The 21,052-nt window shown below is 44.1% G+C and overlaps 1 protein-coding gene across 2 annotated transcripts in view; it reads right to left on the bottom strand.

Annotated features, from left to right (window-relative positions):
* Positions 1-21,052, bottom strand: part of ELMO1 (engulfment and cell motility 1) — a 296,344-nt gene that overhangs the window by 158,685 nt on the left and 116,607 nt on the right. For both annotated transcript variants that reach the window (XM_033165673.1, XM_033165674.1), the window contains one exon: positions 2,529-2,633. In XM_033165673.1, coding sequence (XP_033021564.1) covers positions 2,529-2,633 — 105 coding nt within the window. The remainder of the gene's footprint in view (positions 1-2,528; positions 2,634-21,052) is intronic.

The raw sequence follows: 21,052 nt of genomic DNA, 5'->3' as shown, positions 1-21,052 counted from the left end.
GGTGGGGGGAGTACACACACACACACACACAGGTACCTCGGTCTAAGAACTTAATTCGTTCCAGAGGTCTGTTCTTAACCTGAAACTGTTCTTAACCTGAGGTACCACTTTAGCTAATGCCCCTTCCGCCCATAAGAAGGAGGGGGGGGGTTGCAGGCAGGTAACACGAGCCCTGCACGTGCACAGGGGATGGGTCATCCCCTGGCACTAATTGGTCGAGCCCTGGGCGCGGTGCCCGGGCAACCGGCCAACTGGCGCGGTGGCTTTGGGCGTGCCTGCTGCACTTAAGCAGGACGCTCCCAGGGCTCGACCTCTTCCTTTCCTCGCTCCCTGCGTCGCATTTCCCCGGCCCACCCTCCCTTTAATTTAGGCAGTAGTTTAGGCAGGATTTGACGCTGCTGTGGACTACGGTTAGTCGCCGTTGAGGGGCCTGGTAGGAATTTTCCCACTTGGCAAGTTGGCTCCGCCTGGTGGTTTTTCGCCTACCTCGTAGCAATTCGTCACAACTTTGGTTTGGCAGTCAGGCATTGGATCTTAGGGTAGGTTGGAAAGGTGGGGGGGAGGACTGGCCATCACCTCCCCCCAAAGGGCTGAAGGGTACTTCGATAAAGGAGTTCGGTGGGGCGTGGCCACTGTCCGGAGCCATGGAAGGTGAGGGCCCCAGGCACGCCCCAGGCCGGTGATCGCAGGGTGAGTCCCTAGCTGATGTGCAGCAGCAGGGGCTCACCCATCTGTGGTTAATACTTCCCGGACTGCCAGCACGTCATACTGGAGTCTGATATAGTCGGCTGATCCAATGCCTAAGCCAATACCGCTCGACATCCGTAACCAATAAAGTTGTGGCCATTTATTCCCATTTGAATCTTACATATGGTGTCCTGTGTCTTATTTCTCTGGGGAAGGGATCGGGTCATGCAATGGGGCCTTCCACTGCTGCCATGCTGCGGCGGCACAATTTCTGTTTTCATCCTGAAGCAAAGTTCTTAACCCGAGGTAATATTTCTGGGTTAGCGGAGTCTGTAACCTGAAGCATCTGTAACCTGAAACATCTGTAACCCAAGGTACCACTGTATATGTGTATGTGTGTGTGTGTGTGTGTGTGTACACACACACACACACACACACACACACACACTGTTGTAAGAAAGGTAAAGGTAAAGGGACCCATCTTTAAAATGATTTTCTAATGTATAAACTCCAATATATACTTACCAGGAAGTAAGCCTCACTGAATTCAATGGAACTGATTTCTGAGCACTGTCCAGACCTTATTTTATGATGGATTCAATCTTCACTATGCTCCATTCAACCATTGTCTGCTTTAATGGCCATGGTAAATTGGGGGTGAGAAGTCTTTGACAGACCAAATCTGAAAAGCCACTGTCCCCGACTGTCTTTTAACCTGGTGACATTTTATTAAGGAGTCTCTGCCTCTCTCTGTATTAGATATCAAAGTGCCCTTTACAAAACTCTGAAGCTTTGGTTTTATGCCTATTTGAATAAAAGTTGTAGATTAACTGATGTAGTTTAAAGTTCATTTTTTAACCACAACATTTTAAACTTGTAATTTTTATATATACTTAAAATTGTTTTTTAGTTTTTCTAATGCCTAAGGCTATTTCTCAATTTCAATTTCAATTTCCAATGACTTAAGATAGCCAAGAGGGATGCGGGTGGCGCTGTGGTCTAAACCACTGAGCCTAGGGCTTGCCGATCAGAAGGTCAGCAGTTTGAATCGCCGCGACAAGGTGAGCTCCTGTTGTTTGGTCCCTGCTCCTGGCAAGCTAGCAGTTCAAAAGCACATTGAAGTGCAAGAAGGTAAACGGCGTTTCCATGTGCTGCTCTGGTTTCGCCAAAACCGGCTTATTCATGCTGGCCACATGACCCAGAAGCTGAGTGCCGCAAACCCAGAGTCGTCCGCAACTGGACCCAATGGTCAGGGGTCCCTTTACCTTTAAGATAGCCAAGATTTTGGAATATTGTATATACTCTGCCATTCAGAACCTCTCCACTCCTCTGCTTCCATGTAGGTTAGGAAAGTTTATGAAACTTACTCAGGCACACACTTCTAAAATGTCAGAAGGAAAATGCAAAAGAAACAAAGTATAATTCACTGCTACCTTTCAAATAAGTTGTGTGGGCAAGAAGTGGGTAGGAAATGAGAGAAGTAAAGTAGGAGAATGAATCAGCCTTCCTTTATCCCACATGTCTAAGTGAAATCAATCATAACAGATTCCTTCCTCTTGGGAGTCAAAACATGCAAAAGAGGTTTTAAGGTCTTCAAGTCATCTATCAAGGGTGGCATTTATATCAGTTTGAAAATAAATTTGGGGGTCACTGCTGAGCATTTGTCAGAGCTTACATAGAAAAATCATGGTTTGCTTTGCCCTCTTGGCATTGCCTTTGAGCAATTAATTGCTATTTGCAATGTCATGAGCCCATCTGCTTTCCTAGAACGATGGACAAAAAATGGAAAAAAAGATAAAAATACCCTTAATGCTCTGCCTGCAACAAAAGCGAGCTCTTACCCGGATATAAGCATCCTGTTGATGTTTGGCAAAGTACAGCATGTTGTCGAGAGCTAGCATTCCTGGAGGAGTCTGCGTAAAATCCATTGCTGGGTTCACATGGTTCTGTGAAAAGGCAGTAAGTGTTAGCATTAGATATGTAATCACATGAATAATTGGACTAACTGCCTTGCGGGTCAAACAAAACACAAGCAAGCAATACAAAATACAAAAACTTTCCTGAAGTTGCTTGAGTTTAGCTCCCAACATTCTCCTCTCTGAAAGACTGCCTTCTCCAATATTATCTTGATGGTGCTTTGAGATCACCTGGAGAGGTCCTTCTCCAGATTCCTCCACCTGCAGAGGTTTCCTGGGTCGGAATCAGGAATCAGGTGTTCTCTGCAAAATGTCCTCCCCAGGTCCATCCGCCTAGTGCGGGACAGGGCAAGCATTCGAGACAGGGGTGTTCAGATATGCAAGTACCCCTGCCTGAATGGCTGTGAGCAAAATCGAGGCATGTACAGCCCAACATCAGCAGGCCACTTGTCTTAACTGTGCTCACCCACCTGCTGCTACTCTGCCTGCTGCCTGCTCTCTTTCCCCCAAGGATGAAAAAGACTCGCATTGGGGAAAGGAGAATGGATAGAAGAGAGGAAAGAGCCAGCACTGGCAGGGAAGGCCCACCTTGCCTGTCCATGGGACAAGATGCTGGGAGATAACAGGTCTTATAATAAATCTCTACACCCCCTCTGGGAGAGGACACACTCAGAACATCATTTCCTACCAGCCAGAAGGGCCTTTCACACACTCTCTTCCCCAACTGCAGTACTATTTTGTCCTGGGGAGTAGCAGGACAAAGTGGGCTGGCGCTGCACCCTTCAAGCATCAAGCTGAACATGCAACCAACCCACTCAAAGTTTTTTTTTCAAGGATTCAGCTTCAAAGCTCAAAGAGGACCCTGCACAAGGCTTCTTGCAAATTTGAAGAGTTGGCTTTTCCAGGTGGCATGAGGAACTTCTGGCAAATTAATGGTGCCATTTCAGGATGGCAAAGAGCAGATTTCCCATCCCACCCTGCACTTCAGAAAACGCATGATTCTTTATCATGAGCACTTCTATCTGTGCCCCACACACCGAGACAATATTATTATAATATCATAGTCCTAGGCATTATGCAAGCATGCCAAAAGCTCAAACTCTTCACTTTTAAAGGCTGAGGTTGCTCCCATGAAGTTGTTCTTAATGGGTTTGTTGTGCGCAATGTGTAACATGCAACCAGGGTTTTTTTTCCTAGCAGGAACTCGCCAGAACTCAGTTCCAGCACCTCAGGTGGGTGCCATTCCATTCTAAGAGAATGAGGGAGGTGTTCATGGTGACCTCTTTTTCTAGAAAAATAGCACTGCATGCAACTACAACAAATGCTTAGTACACACAGTTGATCTTGCAATTGCTTATTCTTCCATACAGTATCCAGAAATGGGCTTTTGAACATTGCTGCAATATTCCTCCACCCTAAGCCCAAATAGTTCTCCCAGATCCTCTGAAATCCCACTGGCTATATGAATCTATAACATAAGAACATACTTCCTGCATGGTAGGCACTCCGCACAATTGAGATTGGAAAGTGGGTGGTTTTGGTGAAATGGGTTAAAATTTGAAATATTAATCCAAGTGGACCCCAACAAAAAGGTACACTCACAATCCGTATATGATTTCCTAGTTTGTGTGTTAAAATGTTGCCTCATTCCAAGCAGCAGCTTTCAATGGCTGTTATAAATAGCGCAGTCGGTTACTGCTACTAGAGTTGAAACCCTCGGGTACTGATCCATCTGAACCTCTTATCTTTCCTGACGCACACTCCTGTCAAGGGCTGGTTTGGGGCTTCTTTGTCTCCGCTTTTGCATTCTAATGTGCAGAGATTTCCTTAGCTTTTTGATTTCATTGCATAAGACCCAGATGGGAGAGAGTGTTCAAGAAAAACCTTTGTAAGGAGCGAAGTGACTGCAACAATGGCACAGCTTTCTTATGCTACCTATTCATTCCCTGGCAAGTCTGGTCCACTTTATTCCTACTGGGGAAATTTTTAAAGGGCATTTTAAAGAGCACCTGTCCAAGTTCCAAGGCTAATAGAGCAGTAAGATGCTAATTTAATTCAGTGCTATGAAATCTCTTGTCAGTACGTGAATGACAGCTATATTTAAATCTGTCAACAGTGTGCATTTGGATCAGAGTACAAATCTTGTTAAGTTAGTATACGAAAATATAAAAATGAAGTGCTTCACAGATGGAACAAGCATCAGTTGGTTTCCTGTTCTTACGCAAGGACAGTTGACCCTCAAGACATAATACGGCTTTTAACACCTGTGAATCTTTCCATGCTCATTACGCCATGTGTGTTTGTGTGTGTGTTTGTGTCAGTCAGAGGGAGGGAACTATGGGACTTTCTCCAGATGAGGTGGGGTTCCAGAAGCCTCAAACTAATGTGCAGTACTTCCAGCCTACCAATTTCTATGCCCCCAAACCTATGGGGTGAAATTATCAGTAGGCAAATCCCATTGGGGTAGATAACCAAGAGCTCCCCTTCACAATTCAAAACTAAAAGAGAGCTAAAAAAGTAAATTCAAAACTAAAAGAGAGCTAAAAAAGTAGGACACTTATTCAACATAAGGGGAAAGCAGGGGTGGGGCAGAGAAAGAAGAAAAATAAACAAATACAGTTATTTTATTTTAATTGTAAAAACCTCTAAGAGGGTTACATAAAAATATAGAGAGACGACTAATAACCAGAAATTATCGAGTCCATTAGAATACCTACTGAACTATAATATTTGGACTCAAGCTGACAGTAGGCTGGTTAAATCAAAGGGCAGAATTACATCTTACATGAAATGTGCAGCAGCTACAGCCACCAGCACCTGGGTGTAACTGTCCAGAGCAGGGGTGTCCAACAGGTCAATCGCGATCTACCGGTTGATCCCTGCGAGGTTTTGGTCGATCGCTGGCCCCTTTCCAGCCCCGCCCTCCATTGGAGAAAGGAAGACCGTGTTTACAAACTGAGGCTGTTTTCTCCCCAGCGATCCTTCAGTGAGTTGCTGTTTCTCTTTGACCCCCCCCCAAAAAATGTTGCCCCCCCCAAAGCTAAGCAACTTATGCCTCCTGGATCCCCTAAAAACGGGGCTTTCCCCCTCCCTAAAAAAGCTCAACAACTTCGACCTGAACCCTTAAAAAAACAGGGGTAGATCACTGCCCCATATAGTTAAAGCTATGGTTTTCCCAGTAGTAATGTACGGAAGTGAGAGCTGGACCATAAAGAAGGCTGATTGCCGAAAAATTGATGCTTTTGAATTCTGGTGCTGGAGAAGACTCTTGAGAGTCCCATGGACTGCAAGAAGATCAAACCTATCCATTCTTAAAGAAATCAGCCCTGAGTGCTCACTAGAAGGACAGATCCTGAAGCTGAGGCTCCAGTACTTTGGCCACCTCATGAGAAGAGAAGACTCCCTAGAAAAGACCCTGATGTTGGTAAAGATGGAGGGCACAAGGAGAAGGGGACGACAGAGGATGAGATGGTTGGACAGTGTTCTCGAAGCTACTAACATGAGTTTGGCCAAACTGCGAGAGTCAGTGAAGGATAGGCGTGCCTGGTATGCTCTGGTCCATGGGGTCACGAAGAGTCGGACACGACTGAACAACAACAACAAAAGATCACTGCTAGTTTTTAATTCTTTGAGTAGATCGCAGTCTCTTGGAAGCTGGCCACCCCTGGTCTAGAGCAATTAACATCACAATATAATGAAATTCCCAGCTCCCTTGGCTAGCAGCAGTTAGGTATATTTGGTGGGAGCAGAGAAATGTCCTATGCCACGATGTCTGAACATAGACACGTTGACCTAGCTGCCTCATGCAAGAGAGGCAAAGCATCAGAGTGCTCAAATATTCTATATAATTTTACTCAAACATCCGCTGCTGTTTGAAACTGCTACTTCCTCCTCAATGTCCCTCCACCTCTGCTTTATTCACACTGTCATTGACTAAAATGACCATGTTTTACACTCAGTAGTCATCCATACCTACTTTACTCAAACCTCTCCCACTGTTTTAAACGACCATTCCACCACCGCCTGGCTCAGTGTCTCTCCCTTTTCTCTCCCATGCCAAGGTCACTGTTGTTGTGCAACCTGCCTTCTCTTTTGCTCCTCCAGCCCTGCCCTGACTTCACGCAAATCCAGGATTATGATGCAGCACTATAAATCTTCCAATGCAGGCAGCATGACAACAACCTTACATTTTTATTATAGAGAGGAATAGAAGTTATTTATATACGACTGTATCATGCAATATCAGGGCGGTTTACAATGTTAAAACATTGAACAAGAATAAAAATAAGATAATCATTAAGGTAACCAGCGAATCAAGACAAAAATTAAACAGCTGCCTGTCAGCAGAAAAGGGTTCTTGAATTCAAGAACCGCCTTGAAGTGAGGATACCTGTTTAAACTCAGCTGGGAGAGTGTTCCACAGCTTGGGATTGAAAATACTACTGGCATATAAGACTACTTTTTAATCCAGGAAAATTTTCTCAAAAGTCGGGGGTCATCTTATACGCCGGGTGGAGAATCTGCGGTCAAGTATATCTCAAACTCTATATTTTATACTGGAAAAGTTGGGGGTCGTCTTATACGCCCAGTTGTCTTATACGCCGGAAAATACGGTAAATACCCAACTTCTAGCTGAGGTCAGTCAGGCCTCTGCAACGTGGGGAACAGTTAACAGTGCTCCACGGAATTTTGTCAGTCATTTTGTCAGAATTTTAACTGAAATTCTAGCTGTCTTATATTTAACTGCTGCTGTTTTTATGCTTTGCTGGCAGCTTTTTAAATATATTTATTTTTATTGTTTCTTTGCTGCTTTAGCTTAACTATTGATGGTGTAATATATTTACCATCTATAAAACAACTGAGATTCCTAGTTTTAATAGGTTTGATGGATTTTAGATGATATAATGAGCCATCTTTGGAAGGTGAATCTCTGAAAGGCAGCCTATAAATATTGAGATGAATAAATAGTTGTGTTGAAATCCTGCACCTAGTTACGTTAATTAATCCTCTCTGAAATCAATGGGAGTCTAGTGAGCATGTAGATGGGCACACAACTGCAGGTCTTGATTTCTATGTCTAAAGAAGCCAAGATCTATTTACGCATTTTATAGTCAACTATATTTCACTGCCATCTTTCTGTATGTGAAAAACTCACAGCAACTGGAGCTACATGATGATTGAAAAAACCTCTGTGAACTTTAGACAGCTTAAGTGAACACTGTGCTGCCTAAGATGCCATCACTTTGATGAAATGTAAATCCAAAACTGTGATTACTTGTGGTCATTAAGCAGCTCATGGCATGTTTTTGGCAGATTAGAGCTTCCCTGGACAGATTCCAGTTTGGGAAATTACATTCCACCTACCTAATATTCTCTTGTAGTCGCAGCTGGAGAAAGCAGCCTTCATTTCCTCTCCTAAGCTACTTTATATCATTACCATCTGCTTTGCAAAGGCACCAAAGAAGTTGCTGTTTCTCATTGGCAACACAGAATAGTGCAATACTCAGACTGTTTTCCAACTGTGTACAGCTACTATGAAACACTGTTGTGTGCCAGTCATGTGCTAGGTACTGTACTTCATTAAAAAAGGAACAAGGGAAAACATCAGAGTAAGAAACATGTACAGCATTAGACAAATCTCTGTATGCTGTACTATGCTGGAAAGTTATATGCATTCCAATATGCTTGATGTAGATCCTAATTCTCATTAAAAGAAACCCCTAAAAACTAAAGCATTACATGAAATATACATAAGACATTGGACTTTGATTTCCTAGCCAATTTCTAATTATGTTTTTGAATGCCTTTTGGACAGTTGTTCAGCTGTTGTTGGACTGCAACGTGCAATGCCCATCACTACTGATCACTAGCCACGCTTGCTGGAACAGATGGGAGTTGGAGACTAACAATATCTGGACGGCAACACTTTGATTAGTGCAACAAATTAAGGCTTCTAGCAGGAAGGTAAACGGTGTTTCCATGCACTCTGGTTTCCATCATGTTCCGTTGCACCAGAAGCGGTTTAGTCCTGCTGCCCACATGACCTGGAAAGCTGTCTATGGGCAAACACCGGCTCCCTTGGCCTGAAAAGCGAGATGAGCGCTGCACCCCATAGTCGCCTTTGACTGGACTTAACCGTCCAGGGGTACTTTACCACTAGCTTTTTATCTAGTCAACCTTTTTATACCTACTGCCCACTAATGCATCTTTCTTGATGGTAAAATTTCCTCACCGCCCACAAGTGCTCGGTGGAAGGAGGATTCAGCTTGTGCCGTAGAACCCCCTACCGCCCACCTAGAATCCTGAAATGCCCACTAGTGGGCAGTTGGGACCAGGTTGACAAACCCTGATCTAGTTAGTGGTCCAAAAAATTTTATGAAGAGAGGTAACGATTTTGCAGGAAAGGATATTTTCGTTCATGCGGATTATGATTTTTTGAATGGGAGCACTTTCTGACCTGGTACCCTTTTTCCTTTTGTATTCACGCAGCTGCTACTTAAGGGCTAAATTCCAAAGATCAGCAAAGTCTCAGAAAAAAAGATGTAAGGTTCATCACTGCAGTTACATGTGACACAGTGAGCCTCATAACTGTGCACAAAATGCAGCAATAGCGACGTCCCAAAAAGGGCACTTCTTCTCCACTGCCGTTTGCCTCCCTACCCATTGCTCACCTGGGGTGGGGGCCCTTCTCAAATTGCTGCTGGTGCTTTGAATATGACAAATGTTTGGTGGCTTTTTAATACAGCATTGGTTGAATGGGTTGGATTTTGCAATACCTTTTATAGGAACTAAGACTTCATCAAGCACTGGCTTCAAATCAAACGTCGTTCTGGTGGGCAAAGCCAACCGGGATGCAAGAACACTTTGAATCAGCAATGAGCCACAAATGTGCCAGGATTCAAGGACCCGTTCATGGATTCACACCCTATCCAGCCTTGTATACAAGCGCCAAAATTCAGCAGGCCTGTCCAGGATGTGGGTCCAGCACCTGATAAAAATAGGCAGTACTGGGTCAGATAAAATTACACTTAAAACTCATGCCACTGGTGAATGTGGTAAGAACCTACAAAGTATGCGTATGTGTGCTTTTGTATTATAAAGTTTTTACCTGATTGTTACTTTCTTTAACTACAATTTTACCCAGAGGACTGCTAAACACACACACAAATGGCATGCTGAAAATCAGGCATCTGCATACACCGATTTTCAAATTAAGAAATGTCCACAAATCTAAAGTTTTATTTTAAAAGTAGATCTATGAACTCCTATGGTCATTTAGCTTAAGTAATTAAAATGAGAGGATCTGAAACATTACTTCCTCTTCAGTGCTTCAACATTTCAACTATAAGCTAATGCTGCATAAGATAAATTGGTTTTAAATGTAGAACCACAATACTACAGCTATTTCAGAACTGCTGACATGAAATTCTATGTAACTACAAAGACAGTATTAAATTGGCATTACTTCCGGCCCGTTGCTTACAAAATATTCAATATTCTTCCTGTTATTTTGTGACACTAAAATATTAATATGGTAGTGAACCATTCTGCAAGCCCAAACGCTCTCTTCCTTTCCCTTTCCCTTCAAGCTTTCAAAGAGTCTCTCTCTTGCCCATGATGAAAATTCCATTCAAAGGCCAGCTACACACAGCAAATCATTCACAAATATGTGGGACACTCTATGGATATATTTTACTAGTACAGTACCGATCACTATGAACGGCTATAGGGGTTGGATGCCATTGAAGGTTGAAGATTTGCACTAAGGATGAAGGAAGAATATGGACCTTCCTTTGGCAATGCATCACAGTAGGCATGAAGAGAGATGGAGGACAATTTATGTCAGGTTTGGTAATAATAATAGTAATCTATATATATAAAATGCAAGTGTCTCTGCGTCCAGTCCGTGTGTCTCTGGGTTTGCGCAACTGAGCATGTGCCCCAGGGACACAGGGATTGGAGCAGAGAGACATCGGGCCACGAGCAGCGTCGGCAGTTCAAGAGGGGCGGTTGAAATGGAACGCCGACGCTGCAGAAGATGAGGGGAAGCCGAAGAGGGAGGTCACGCTGCTGCTCCCGCTGCTACAAGGAGAGCCTGTTGCTGCTGACCCCCTCCTGCCCCGTTGGCCTGCATGGCGCTGCTGCCTCTCCTTCACCCCCCCACCACCCGCCAAAGCAGGCTTTGGCAGGCGGGCGGGGGGGCGGGACGGGCAATGCAGAGAAAGCCCTGCTTGCCTCTCCTCCACCCCCCGACCACCCGCCAAAGCAGGCTTTGGCGGGGGGGCGCCAGCCCACTCCACATATGTTCTAGCGCCCGTTTTTTTAACGGGCTTAAACCACAAGTAATAATAATAATATTAATACTTATACCCCACTCATCTCACTGAGTTGCCCCAGCCACTCTGGGTAACTTCCAACAGAATATAAAAAAATGTGGTTCTCCAACTACAACTCCCACCATCCCTAACCATTAGCCAATCCAGTTCAATAGCACCTGGATAGCCACAGGCTCCCCACCCCTTATTTGTGTTCTTCTCTCCTTTGAATTTTTCAGTATCTATTATGTTTCACACCTGGCTTATGTACACATAAGTAAGCAGGGCCAAACAGCCTGGGCTAAGCTGCCTTGGCATGGCCAGTTCTTTTAAACAAAGCTATTTCTGGGGAGCCAAAGTCAGGTGAATAGAGGAAACTGGGATCTTACTTTGGTTAGCAGAGAACTGTATCTTTGCCACACAGTGATTCCAACCCACAAGCGTACCCGCTAGAACACACTGGAACCTCGACGTGACCAAGCTCACGGACAGTGCCCTGATGTCTTGAAAGAAACACAAGATAGGAGGACACAGGTATTTTTTCATATATCTCAAGTTAACGTAGCTGAATAGGCCTGGCTTCCAAAGGCAGAATAACTGGCACAAACCCATGGCAGCTATTCCTGATCAAGAAAACAGATCCCAAAAAGACTAGTAGATCTCCTGATCTATGCAGAAGAGTTGAAGTCTAGGGTTTAGGGGGCATTTCTGAAAATGTCTCTGTCCAAGTGAGCCCATGTGCATAGAAGAACAAGTCAAATTGTGTCACGGTCAAACAAAAATCCAGAGAGAGAAGTCAGCCTCTCAAAACAAATCAGCCATTTGAATGTTACCAGCTGCCTAGGAGACACAGGCAGCAGCTGTTAAGATTTTGACACCAAGCAACCAAGTTTAAATGCTATGCACAAACAGAAACTATGTCCCAAGGGTAGAGCAGCACTGCTGTTGGTACAATAGGCCCCATTTTTCAGCTAGTTGTGTTAACCTGAAAGGATTAGGCTTCAGTAGCTAAGACTCAAAGTTCACAACACCTTCTCTCTCCATGAGTTTGCCCTAAGCACTTCTAGAAACTCACTCTATGTGCAAACACTTTGTGTTCGGTGCTTGTCACACAGATCTACCCCCTACACAAAGGGAGGGATTTATTATGTTGATCTATATAAAGTGTTCCTCCACTAAAGTAAGTGGGAGGGGGAGGAGAGAGGAGATAGGAGAATGGCATGATCTGCATGGCTACATGCTGGACAACATATTAAAAGAACTCTGCATTGCACATTTCCAGTGGCTCAATACAGTGGTGCCCGGCTAGATGAATGCCTCGCTAGACGAAAAACTCGCTAGACGAAGGCATTCGTCTAGCGGGAGGCTGCCCCGCTAGACGAAAAAGTCTATGGGGCTGCCTCGCAAGACGAAAATTTTTCGTCTTTTTTTTTTCCGTCTAGTGAAAGCGCGGCTGTCATTGCCGCTTCGCTAGATGAAAAACCCGCTAGATGAAAATTTTTGCAGAACAAATTATTTTCGTCTAGCGGGGCACCACTGTACTACAAAGTCCCATCCATCTCAGTGGGTTGAACCTACCTGACTAGCTCACCGAAGACTCTGGTTACAGACTCTGCTAAGTAGTACCTCGGGTTAAGAACTTTACCTTAGGATGAGAACAGAAATTGCGAGGTGGCGGCAGGAGGCACAATTAGCTAAAGTGGTACCTCAGGTTAAGAACAGTTTCAGGTTAAAAACGGAATTCTGGAACAAATTAAGTTCGTAACCAGAGGTACCACTGTAAATGAAATAGAACTGAACCACAGAAATGGAAAGCACCATGGAGAATCATCTCGTACAACCCCCTGCAATGCAAACATATTTTGCCCAATGTGGGGCTCGAACCCATGACTGTGTTAAGTGTCTACCAACCAAGCTGAATAAAGTGTTTGCGAGCACACAAGAGGCAGGACACCAACCTTTGGGGAACTGGGCCACACTTACTTATTTAGCCCCCAAACATAGCTCCACAGGGGAACCAAGGTAGGATCTAACTAATACTAGCCTGCTTTCACTATACCCCTTGCCTTCAGCACCATGCTCTCAGGTGAGTAGGGAGGCCAGCCTGCTCCACCCCATCCTGGGGCCTGCAACTCCAGGCAGGTGCTATAGGTTGGCCACAAAGGTGAACAAATGCTTGTGAGTCCCACAGCCCTGAAGGCAAGCCTCAGGAATGAACCCTTCACCTTTAAAGATGCGTAAGGGTGCTCACCGAAAGTTAACTACCTCATGACTTCTGCACTTACCTGCTAATGTGGCTAACTAATGTATTTAAACTTCCCCCTGTCATTCCATCATACCCACCACATTGGGGCAGAATAGGTGAAAAATCCCACCAGCAAAGCCATTCAACTGATGATCCAGAGAAATGACAATAGTGCCTGTGGGAAGGTGGGTGGACTACAGAACGAGGAGGCCAAAGGATGGGTGGTGTGGTGTGCTGAAATAGCTCTTACACCAGCCCCCCGCCCTGCCACCCTTGGTCTTGTGTGTATCCACACACGGAAATGGCTTGCCTAGGCCCCTGTATTTTTTAAGCAATCAACATGGCCGTTTTGGGAGTCACAGGGATATCTTTTGAAAGTGTTCAATTTACCTAGTTCAACATATATCTGGGATGAGAAAATGGCAGCTGAAGGAAAACTATTCCCTCCTGCCCTGCCAACTTTAAGGCAAGCGTTATGCACAGGAACGCACAGCTGCATCGCTGGAATCTACCCCCAGCCTAATTTGCAAAGCAAGAAGCATGCAGCTCTTTGTAGCAACCTTCCTTTGAAACTAGTCACTGACCAGGGCCAACCTCTTGAATTGTGGTTTCATTGTTTAATTTGTATAGCATCACCTTCAGGTGATATTTTTCTTTCTTACATTGCCTGTTCTGCTATATACAATTATTTCATCCAAAACCAAGAGCATCTGTCCCATGAACAAGGAGCACCTTTTCCACAAACCACCAGTTGATACAGAATAAAAAGTTGCCTGCTTTCCTTCACTGCCTATCCATTACTTTTAAACTTTTGGTGGTAGCCTCTATGGAACCTTGAGCAGAGTTTTAGATTTCAACCTGAAAAACCTGGATTGAGATTCAAGTCCAGCCACAAAGCTTCCCTGTTAGCCTTAAGAAAATCATCGCATATAAGAAGAGATCAGCAGACCTTATAGTTAAATATATTTACACATACTCAAGTATGGTTAGTTACATGAAAATGGCGCCCTACTTCAGAGAAAATGTTGTTCCAAATGAATTTTATCAATTCTAGCTGTCAGTCGGCGGTGGGGAACATATGCTCGTCCCGATTTTGCCGGACTTCAACATCAATGGCCTCTAAATAGTCAAGCAGTTGGTAAATAAGAGCATGGCATGCAATTTTAGGTTAGGTCTGTGCTTAATTCTCCCACTGGAATCATTGGAGATTTGGGCTACAATGCTGTACAGGTACACACATACCTGGAAGTCACTCGCACTGAATTCAGTAGGGCTGACTTGAGCAGACCTGTATCGAACTGCGCTTTAAGAGTTCTTTAACTCTAGCTGGACCATGCTAAAAAAAAATCTAGTTTTAAAAATAGACTAATCAGATCCAGCTCTTCACCGCCCCATAAAAAGAAGAAGTACTGCTATGAGTTATTGTTCCGAATGCAATCAAGACTTTGATGCTGCATTGCTGCAACAGGTCAACAGCATCTCCAAATCCAATGCTATCAGTTCATGGAGGGACGGAGGGTATCTTCCCAGCCAAAGGGAAATTACAGGGAGGCTGTAAAATGAAGCAATCCATTTCCCTTTGCCAGGTTCAAATCTAGCAAGGAAATAACTGGTGAGCTAAAAGGGGGGTTTGTTTATTTTAACAATTTGCGTCGCATACAGTTATTTGTTCAGCGTCGTCTGCCAAGCAAATTTGGCAGGCTCCACAACGCTGCTCGGAAGAGGCAGAGAGCAGTGGTTTTGACATAAGCTGCTGAATGTGATTACTGGATACGGCCAACAGGGCTGTTTGAGTGGCAAACCACTCTTCCCATGATGACGGGGCTCAAAAATGAACTCTGCAAAACTTGATGCAGTACCAGTAAATCATATTGAAGGGCTGTCATTACCCGCAAGACAGATTCAGAATTGCAAACAGCAGACTGGTAAAAGTGGCTCCATAGAAATAATTCCCTGATAACTTTCAGAAGAGATAAGAAACCTCAGAGAGTAGACTACACCCCTCAAAACAAACCTCTTTTTTAATATTTCAAAAAGTTCCTTATCACTAAACTTTGGCCTGTGTGTATCCTGCAATTTTTCAGGAATTTACTGTTGGGTGCAGAATATAAAAATATAATCAAGTTTATAGCCGTAAACAAAAAAAACAAAAAACTCCTCGCCTCTCTCACACACCAATTAAGACAGGTTTCATCATTTCTTCGGAAAGAACTTGGGCAGTAGTTTGTGTCCCAGCCCAGAAAACACGCAACAATGAAGGTGGCCGTTCTGTCTCCATCGTTCATGTGTCAGCAACCCTTCTATTAATGCTTAAGTGCAATGGCCTGAAAACATTTCACATAATTCTTAGACCTTTAAATGTCACATCTTGAACAGCAGAGCATTAAGCTCATTACCGCTAACATATATCTGGGAGATTAAATTGATAATATGGTGCAAAGGTTAGATTGATGGAGTGAGACTACAAAGACCCAGGCTTAAATTTCTCAGGAGCGAAAGTCACCAAGTGCTATTGGGCTGGTGACACTCTCTCAGCATTACAAGGTTGCTGCAATTGTAAAATGTGGAGGAGGGCAAGGTACAGTAAGGCTTAAAATAAGGTGAAGGTAAAGGGATCCCTGACCGTTAAGTCCAGTCGCGGACAACTCAGGGGTTGCGGCGCTCATCTCGCTTTACTGGCCGAGGGAGCCGGCGTACAGCTTCCGGGTCATGTGGCCAGCATGACTAAGCCACTTCTGGCGAACCAGAGCAGCGCACAGAAATGCCATTTACCTTCCAGCTGGAGTGGTACCTATTTATCTACTTGCACTTTAATGTGCTTTTGAACTGCTAGGTGGGCAGGAGCTGGGACCGAGCAATGGGAGATCACCCCGTTGCGGGGATTCGAACAGCCAACCTTCTGATCAGCAAGCCCTAGGCTCTGTGGTATAGACCACAGTGCCACCCATGTCCACTAAAATAAGCTATAAAGATGTAAATATTGGGCAAGGCAATAATCACCTATTGTGATGACCAATGTGTGAATCACTGGGGCCAAGCTATCTCCGCCCAAGAAAGGCGATCGCTAGCACATCTGTTGCAGTCGGTGCTTGGCACCCTAACCGCGGAGGCTACCCAAGTCTCCAGTGAGGAAAAAAAAGAATCCAGGAAGACCTGTTTCCCAATATGACCCTGCAGACAACCTACTTATCTCCTTGCTTCGCCTCTCACCAGGTATGTTGCTCTAGCCAAGCTCAGTTTATCAAATATGACGCCAATACGGACTGTCCCTCAGGGGTCACAATTCAGTGGAGAACACACAGCGAATGCAATTGCCAGGTGGAAAAGGTACCTTGATGGAAGATGCTGGTGACAGGAGATCGATTTAGCACTTTTAACTAAAATGCCTCACAAGGGAGGAAAAAAGAATCAGGCAAGAGAGACTAAGAAGCACCCAAAATGCCACCATGCTGTTTTTCGCTTCCTATGCAGAACACAGGAAGACCGTCATTACATGCCATTTCATTGCATATAAAGGTATTTTCCACATCAGGCAACTACCACCGTGAGACTCTGTGGCATTCTACATAGGAGCGGCTATTTGCAGAGAACAACAGGGGTTATTTGCAGTCTTATAAACTGCTATGTCGCCAACAGCATGCCAACCCGCCTTAAGCTCTGCTGGGGAGACGGCGACCTCTAGAGGCACATACTAAGAATAAACCAAATGCTTACTTTTCACGCAAGTCAGTCGAAATGTTTTGGCTAAATTAATTCAGCCATTTCTGGAGGGGAGGGAGGAAATGTTGCCTGGAATTGGGATGGGGTGGGTGAAATTTTAAGATTCTTGGTGAGGGAGTTGGCCATGCAGATGGGGTAGTTTGTTTGTTTGTTTGTTTGTTTGTTTGTTTGTTTGTTTGTTTGTTTGAAAAAACCTTAAAATAGTTTTAGCTTGTTGTTGTTCAGTCGTTCAGTCGTATCCGACTCTTCGTGACCCCATGGACCAGAGCACGCCAGGCACGCCTATCCTTCACTGCCTCTCGCAGTTTGGCCAAACTCATGTTAGTAGCTTCAAGAACACTGTCCAACCATCTCATCTTCTGTCGTCCCCTTCTCCTTGTGCCCTCCATCTTTCCCAGCATCAGGGTCTTTTCTAGGGATTCTTCTCTTCTCATGAGGTGGCCAAAGTACTGGAGCCTCAACTTCAGGATCTGTCCTTCTAGTGAGTACTCAGGGCTGATTTCTTTGAGAATGGATAGGTTTGATCTTCTTGCAGTCCATGGGACTCTCAAGAGTCTCCTCCAGCACCATAATTCAAAAGCATCAGTTTTAGCTAGCCGCCACCAATAAGCCTCCCCATCTTTGCAGCCATTTGATTTTCTTCTGGCTACATTGCTCTTCCTGTGCCAGATCACCATTTCAGTGATCTGGCACAGGAGGAACAGCAAGGCAAGCAGGAGCAGATCAGAGGGCTGCAGAGAGATATTTTACTGGCTACTGCTGAAAATCTCTGCAAACGAAGGATTATTATGTCATGTGAAATTCAAAAACCCCGAGCATAGGTGCTGTGTCCTGTTTTCAGACTTCCCCACCTGCTACCGAAAACTTTCCCCCTTTTATTTATTTCCTTTATACCCTGCTCTTCCTCTAAGGAATTCAGAACAGCCCATATGTCAGCCTTCCCCAACCCGGTGCTCTCAAGAATTTTTGGACTACAGCTCCCTTCAACTCATGCCAGCTGGGAAATGGAGTCCGAAACCTCTGGAGGGGAAGGCAATTATATACAGTCACAGAATGGGCAGTTCTCCAAATAGTTCTGTACCCTGCTACATTTGAGTTTGTCGCCATGGAGACTAGCTAAAATTTATTCTAATTTACTTTGAAGTTTACCAATCGGAAAACCAGCCAGCTCAGAAGAGATCGTGCAGTCAAGCTCAGCATTCTGGGGTAAGTTTCATGTTTTAAATGCACCGAGCAAGGGATCTGCACTACAAGAAGTTCTACGAAAATCTTACATCAACTCTGCTCTTTTTATTCATTATATATATCCTACTCTCTACAAGCAGAGCATTCCTGGGAGGCCTCCAAAGCCTGAGTAAAGAGAAAAGTCCTAACTGCCTCCCCAAATACAGGCAGTGAGAGAGACATGCATTGCCAGGTGTCTGGATAATCAGATCCTCCTGAATTTATTAAACACCATTTTGAAACTCATAAACTTAAACACACCACTGAGTTAACAAAAGAACATGCACCTTTCTTCCTACTGTTTTCTTTTAAACTCCATGATCTCATGTCCTTAGGATCATAAGTGAGCGTGTATGTATTTTCAAGCATTGAAATTACATTTTTCAGCATGGATCCAATATTGAAAAACAAAGGCTACTGTACTAAGCCATTCAACAAAATGCAGGGGTTGGATGGCCCTCTATAATGGATGCTTTAGCTGAGATTCCCTGGGGTCTCTTCCAACTCTATAATTCTAAGATTTTTATTATTCTATGAAACATGGTGTCTGGCAATTAAAACAAAAATGAAAACCCACCAGCAGCTAGCTATACTGTAATGTAATATCTGCTTTCAGCTGGCTACATGTATTTACAATGTCGAAACAGGAGCATTCAAATCTTCTCTGTGATAAGATATGCACATCTCATCTTAGGGGAAGGGTCTAAAACAGGCACAGGCAAACTCGGCCCTCCAGATGTTTTCGGACAACAATTCCCATCATCCCTGACCACTGGTCCTGTTAGCTAGGGATCATGGGAGTTGTAGTCCCAAAACATCTGGAGGGCCGAGTTTGCCTATGCCTGGTCTAAAATACCCCCTCTGGTGAAGAGCCCAAATGCAGGAGGGGCCAATTTCCAGCTACTGGCGTAGCTCTGTAACACACCTACTCTGAAGGTGCACCCCATCATCACGTCAGCTGGCTGGCAGAAATGGGAGAGCAAGCCAAATGTTCTGCAATATGAAGCAGCAAAGTGCAGCCCTCAGCAAATTCACTGGTACTGAATTACTGCTTTGTTTGACTTTTTAAACCCTCACATTCCTATTCTCATAATCTGGTATTCAAATTATCAAAGGTCACAACCTTTTGTAGACTATTAACTGATCAATAAATGAAGAGCTGATTTGCCCATATTCATAAACCACTAGTTCATTTCTACTGTTCTGTCCAGGAAATCTCAACATTTTTCAACGAACACCTGTTATTTAGTCACACCAGATGTCCAAAATAAAAGGCCTGAGGGGCTGTAGGAACCTTGTTTAAATTAATGATTTTAGACAGGGGATACAGAATACAGCTCCTGATTAAAGATTCCTGCCAGGCACAGTGACTGCCCCACATATCTTGCTGAAATTCTCCTCTTTAAAGCCTGTCCCCAATTTACTGCTTAATTAACTGCAACTAATCTGCTCCATACAAATAGTCTGGCTTCCTTACAAATCACTTTGAATCTTTTCCATGAGGTTTCCTATTACTGTAGATACAGTTGAACAGCGATGGCTAAATGTTCATTGTAAAAGAAGCAGAACTGTTACATTCCAGCGCATTAAAAGCGAGTAACATTCTTTCAATGAAAATAGACAACATTTTGACTCTGTTTGTGTTTTATTAATGTTGATACTGGAGCATGTAAAGAGCCTCCTATGTGTTTTTACTGCAAGTGGAAGCTGTGTTCAAATCTGAAAGACAGCCCTCATCATTGCAAACCTAAATGAAACTCAACCCTTTAGCAATCTAGGGTATTTCTGGTGGAACAAAGTTGGTTCGTTACTACTGCAGCCATCTTACTGCTACAGTAGGGATGGAGAGCTGGATCCAGACAAGTAGGTGAGGTTGCCCACCAGCTAATCACCTGATATAATTATGACATGAGCGGATAATTTGAAAGGAGCTTGTCTCTGAAGTCTATTTCAAAGTGGTTGGTCTTTCCAACGAATGACTCTGGTCCAGGTTTGTTAACTGTCTTACTTTAAATGTTGTGAGAATCCTATGCCCTTTTAAAATGTGTTTTTTTGGGGGGTGGGGGTGATTGGGTTGTTGCTTTTATTTTGATTATTTTATTTGTGATTTTATATTTTGATTTTATTCTGTGAACCACCCTGAGACCTCCGGGCATAGGGGGGTAAGTAAATTCAATAAATAACAATAATGTTTTTTACTGACTTCAAAGGCAATGTCTCTCATCACTCATCAGCTGATCTGCACCCAAGAGACATCACTTTTAAGTCCACCTGCGAGTGGTTTCCATACAAATCACTTGCCCACGGACTTCAAAGTGATGGCAGTCACACCTTTCCCCGTCTCACATATGACATCAGAGGTAGGGTAGTTTGGCGTGGTTTGGGGAAAATGGTCTTGGAGGTCAAATAAAGTCCCCTGTCAGGGCTCATTAGGCAGGCAAGCCAAAGGTCCCATACCCCTGTGCTGGGCCATAAGACCTCAGCTGGGGGGAAACCCAGGATGGGTACATCCAGTATCTTGAGACTAACAAAGCTGGCTAGAACAAGGTAGCAATGGACTAACGACAGATCATAACTGTAGACACTCGTATGCAGTTATGTTCTGGATATGGCCATAACCAACTGATTCAAAACAGAGGATATGGCTTAACTAAATTTCCTAGCTGGTGCCTGTGGCGTTTCACCCCTAAAGGTTCTCCAAGGGTTAACTTGGCAGGGAGGAGATGGACCAATGGGAGCTCTCCAGGCAATTAGAGTGTGGAAGGATGACAGTTAGAGAGGATAGAAAAGGCAGTTAGAGGTTGGAAGTTAGGCAGTTGAGTTGAGTCAGAGTTAGAGAGGGATAGAGAGAGGGAGATAGAGCTATTGAGCAGAGCTAGAGCAGGTTAAATAATTAACAGGAGGCATTAGGGATAGTTATTGGAACTAGCAAAGAGATATTGACA

This window comes from Lacerta agilis, chromosome 12, assembly GCF_009819535.1.
Source record: "Lacerta agilis isolate rLacAgi1 chromosome 12, rLacAgi1.pri, whole genome shotgun sequence".
Lineage (NCBI taxonomy): Eukaryota > Metazoa > Chordata > Lepidosauria > Squamata > Lacertidae > Lacerta > Lacerta agilis.
Note: the sequence above shows the minus strand (reverse complement) of the source record. Positions and strands in the feature narration are given on the sequence as shown.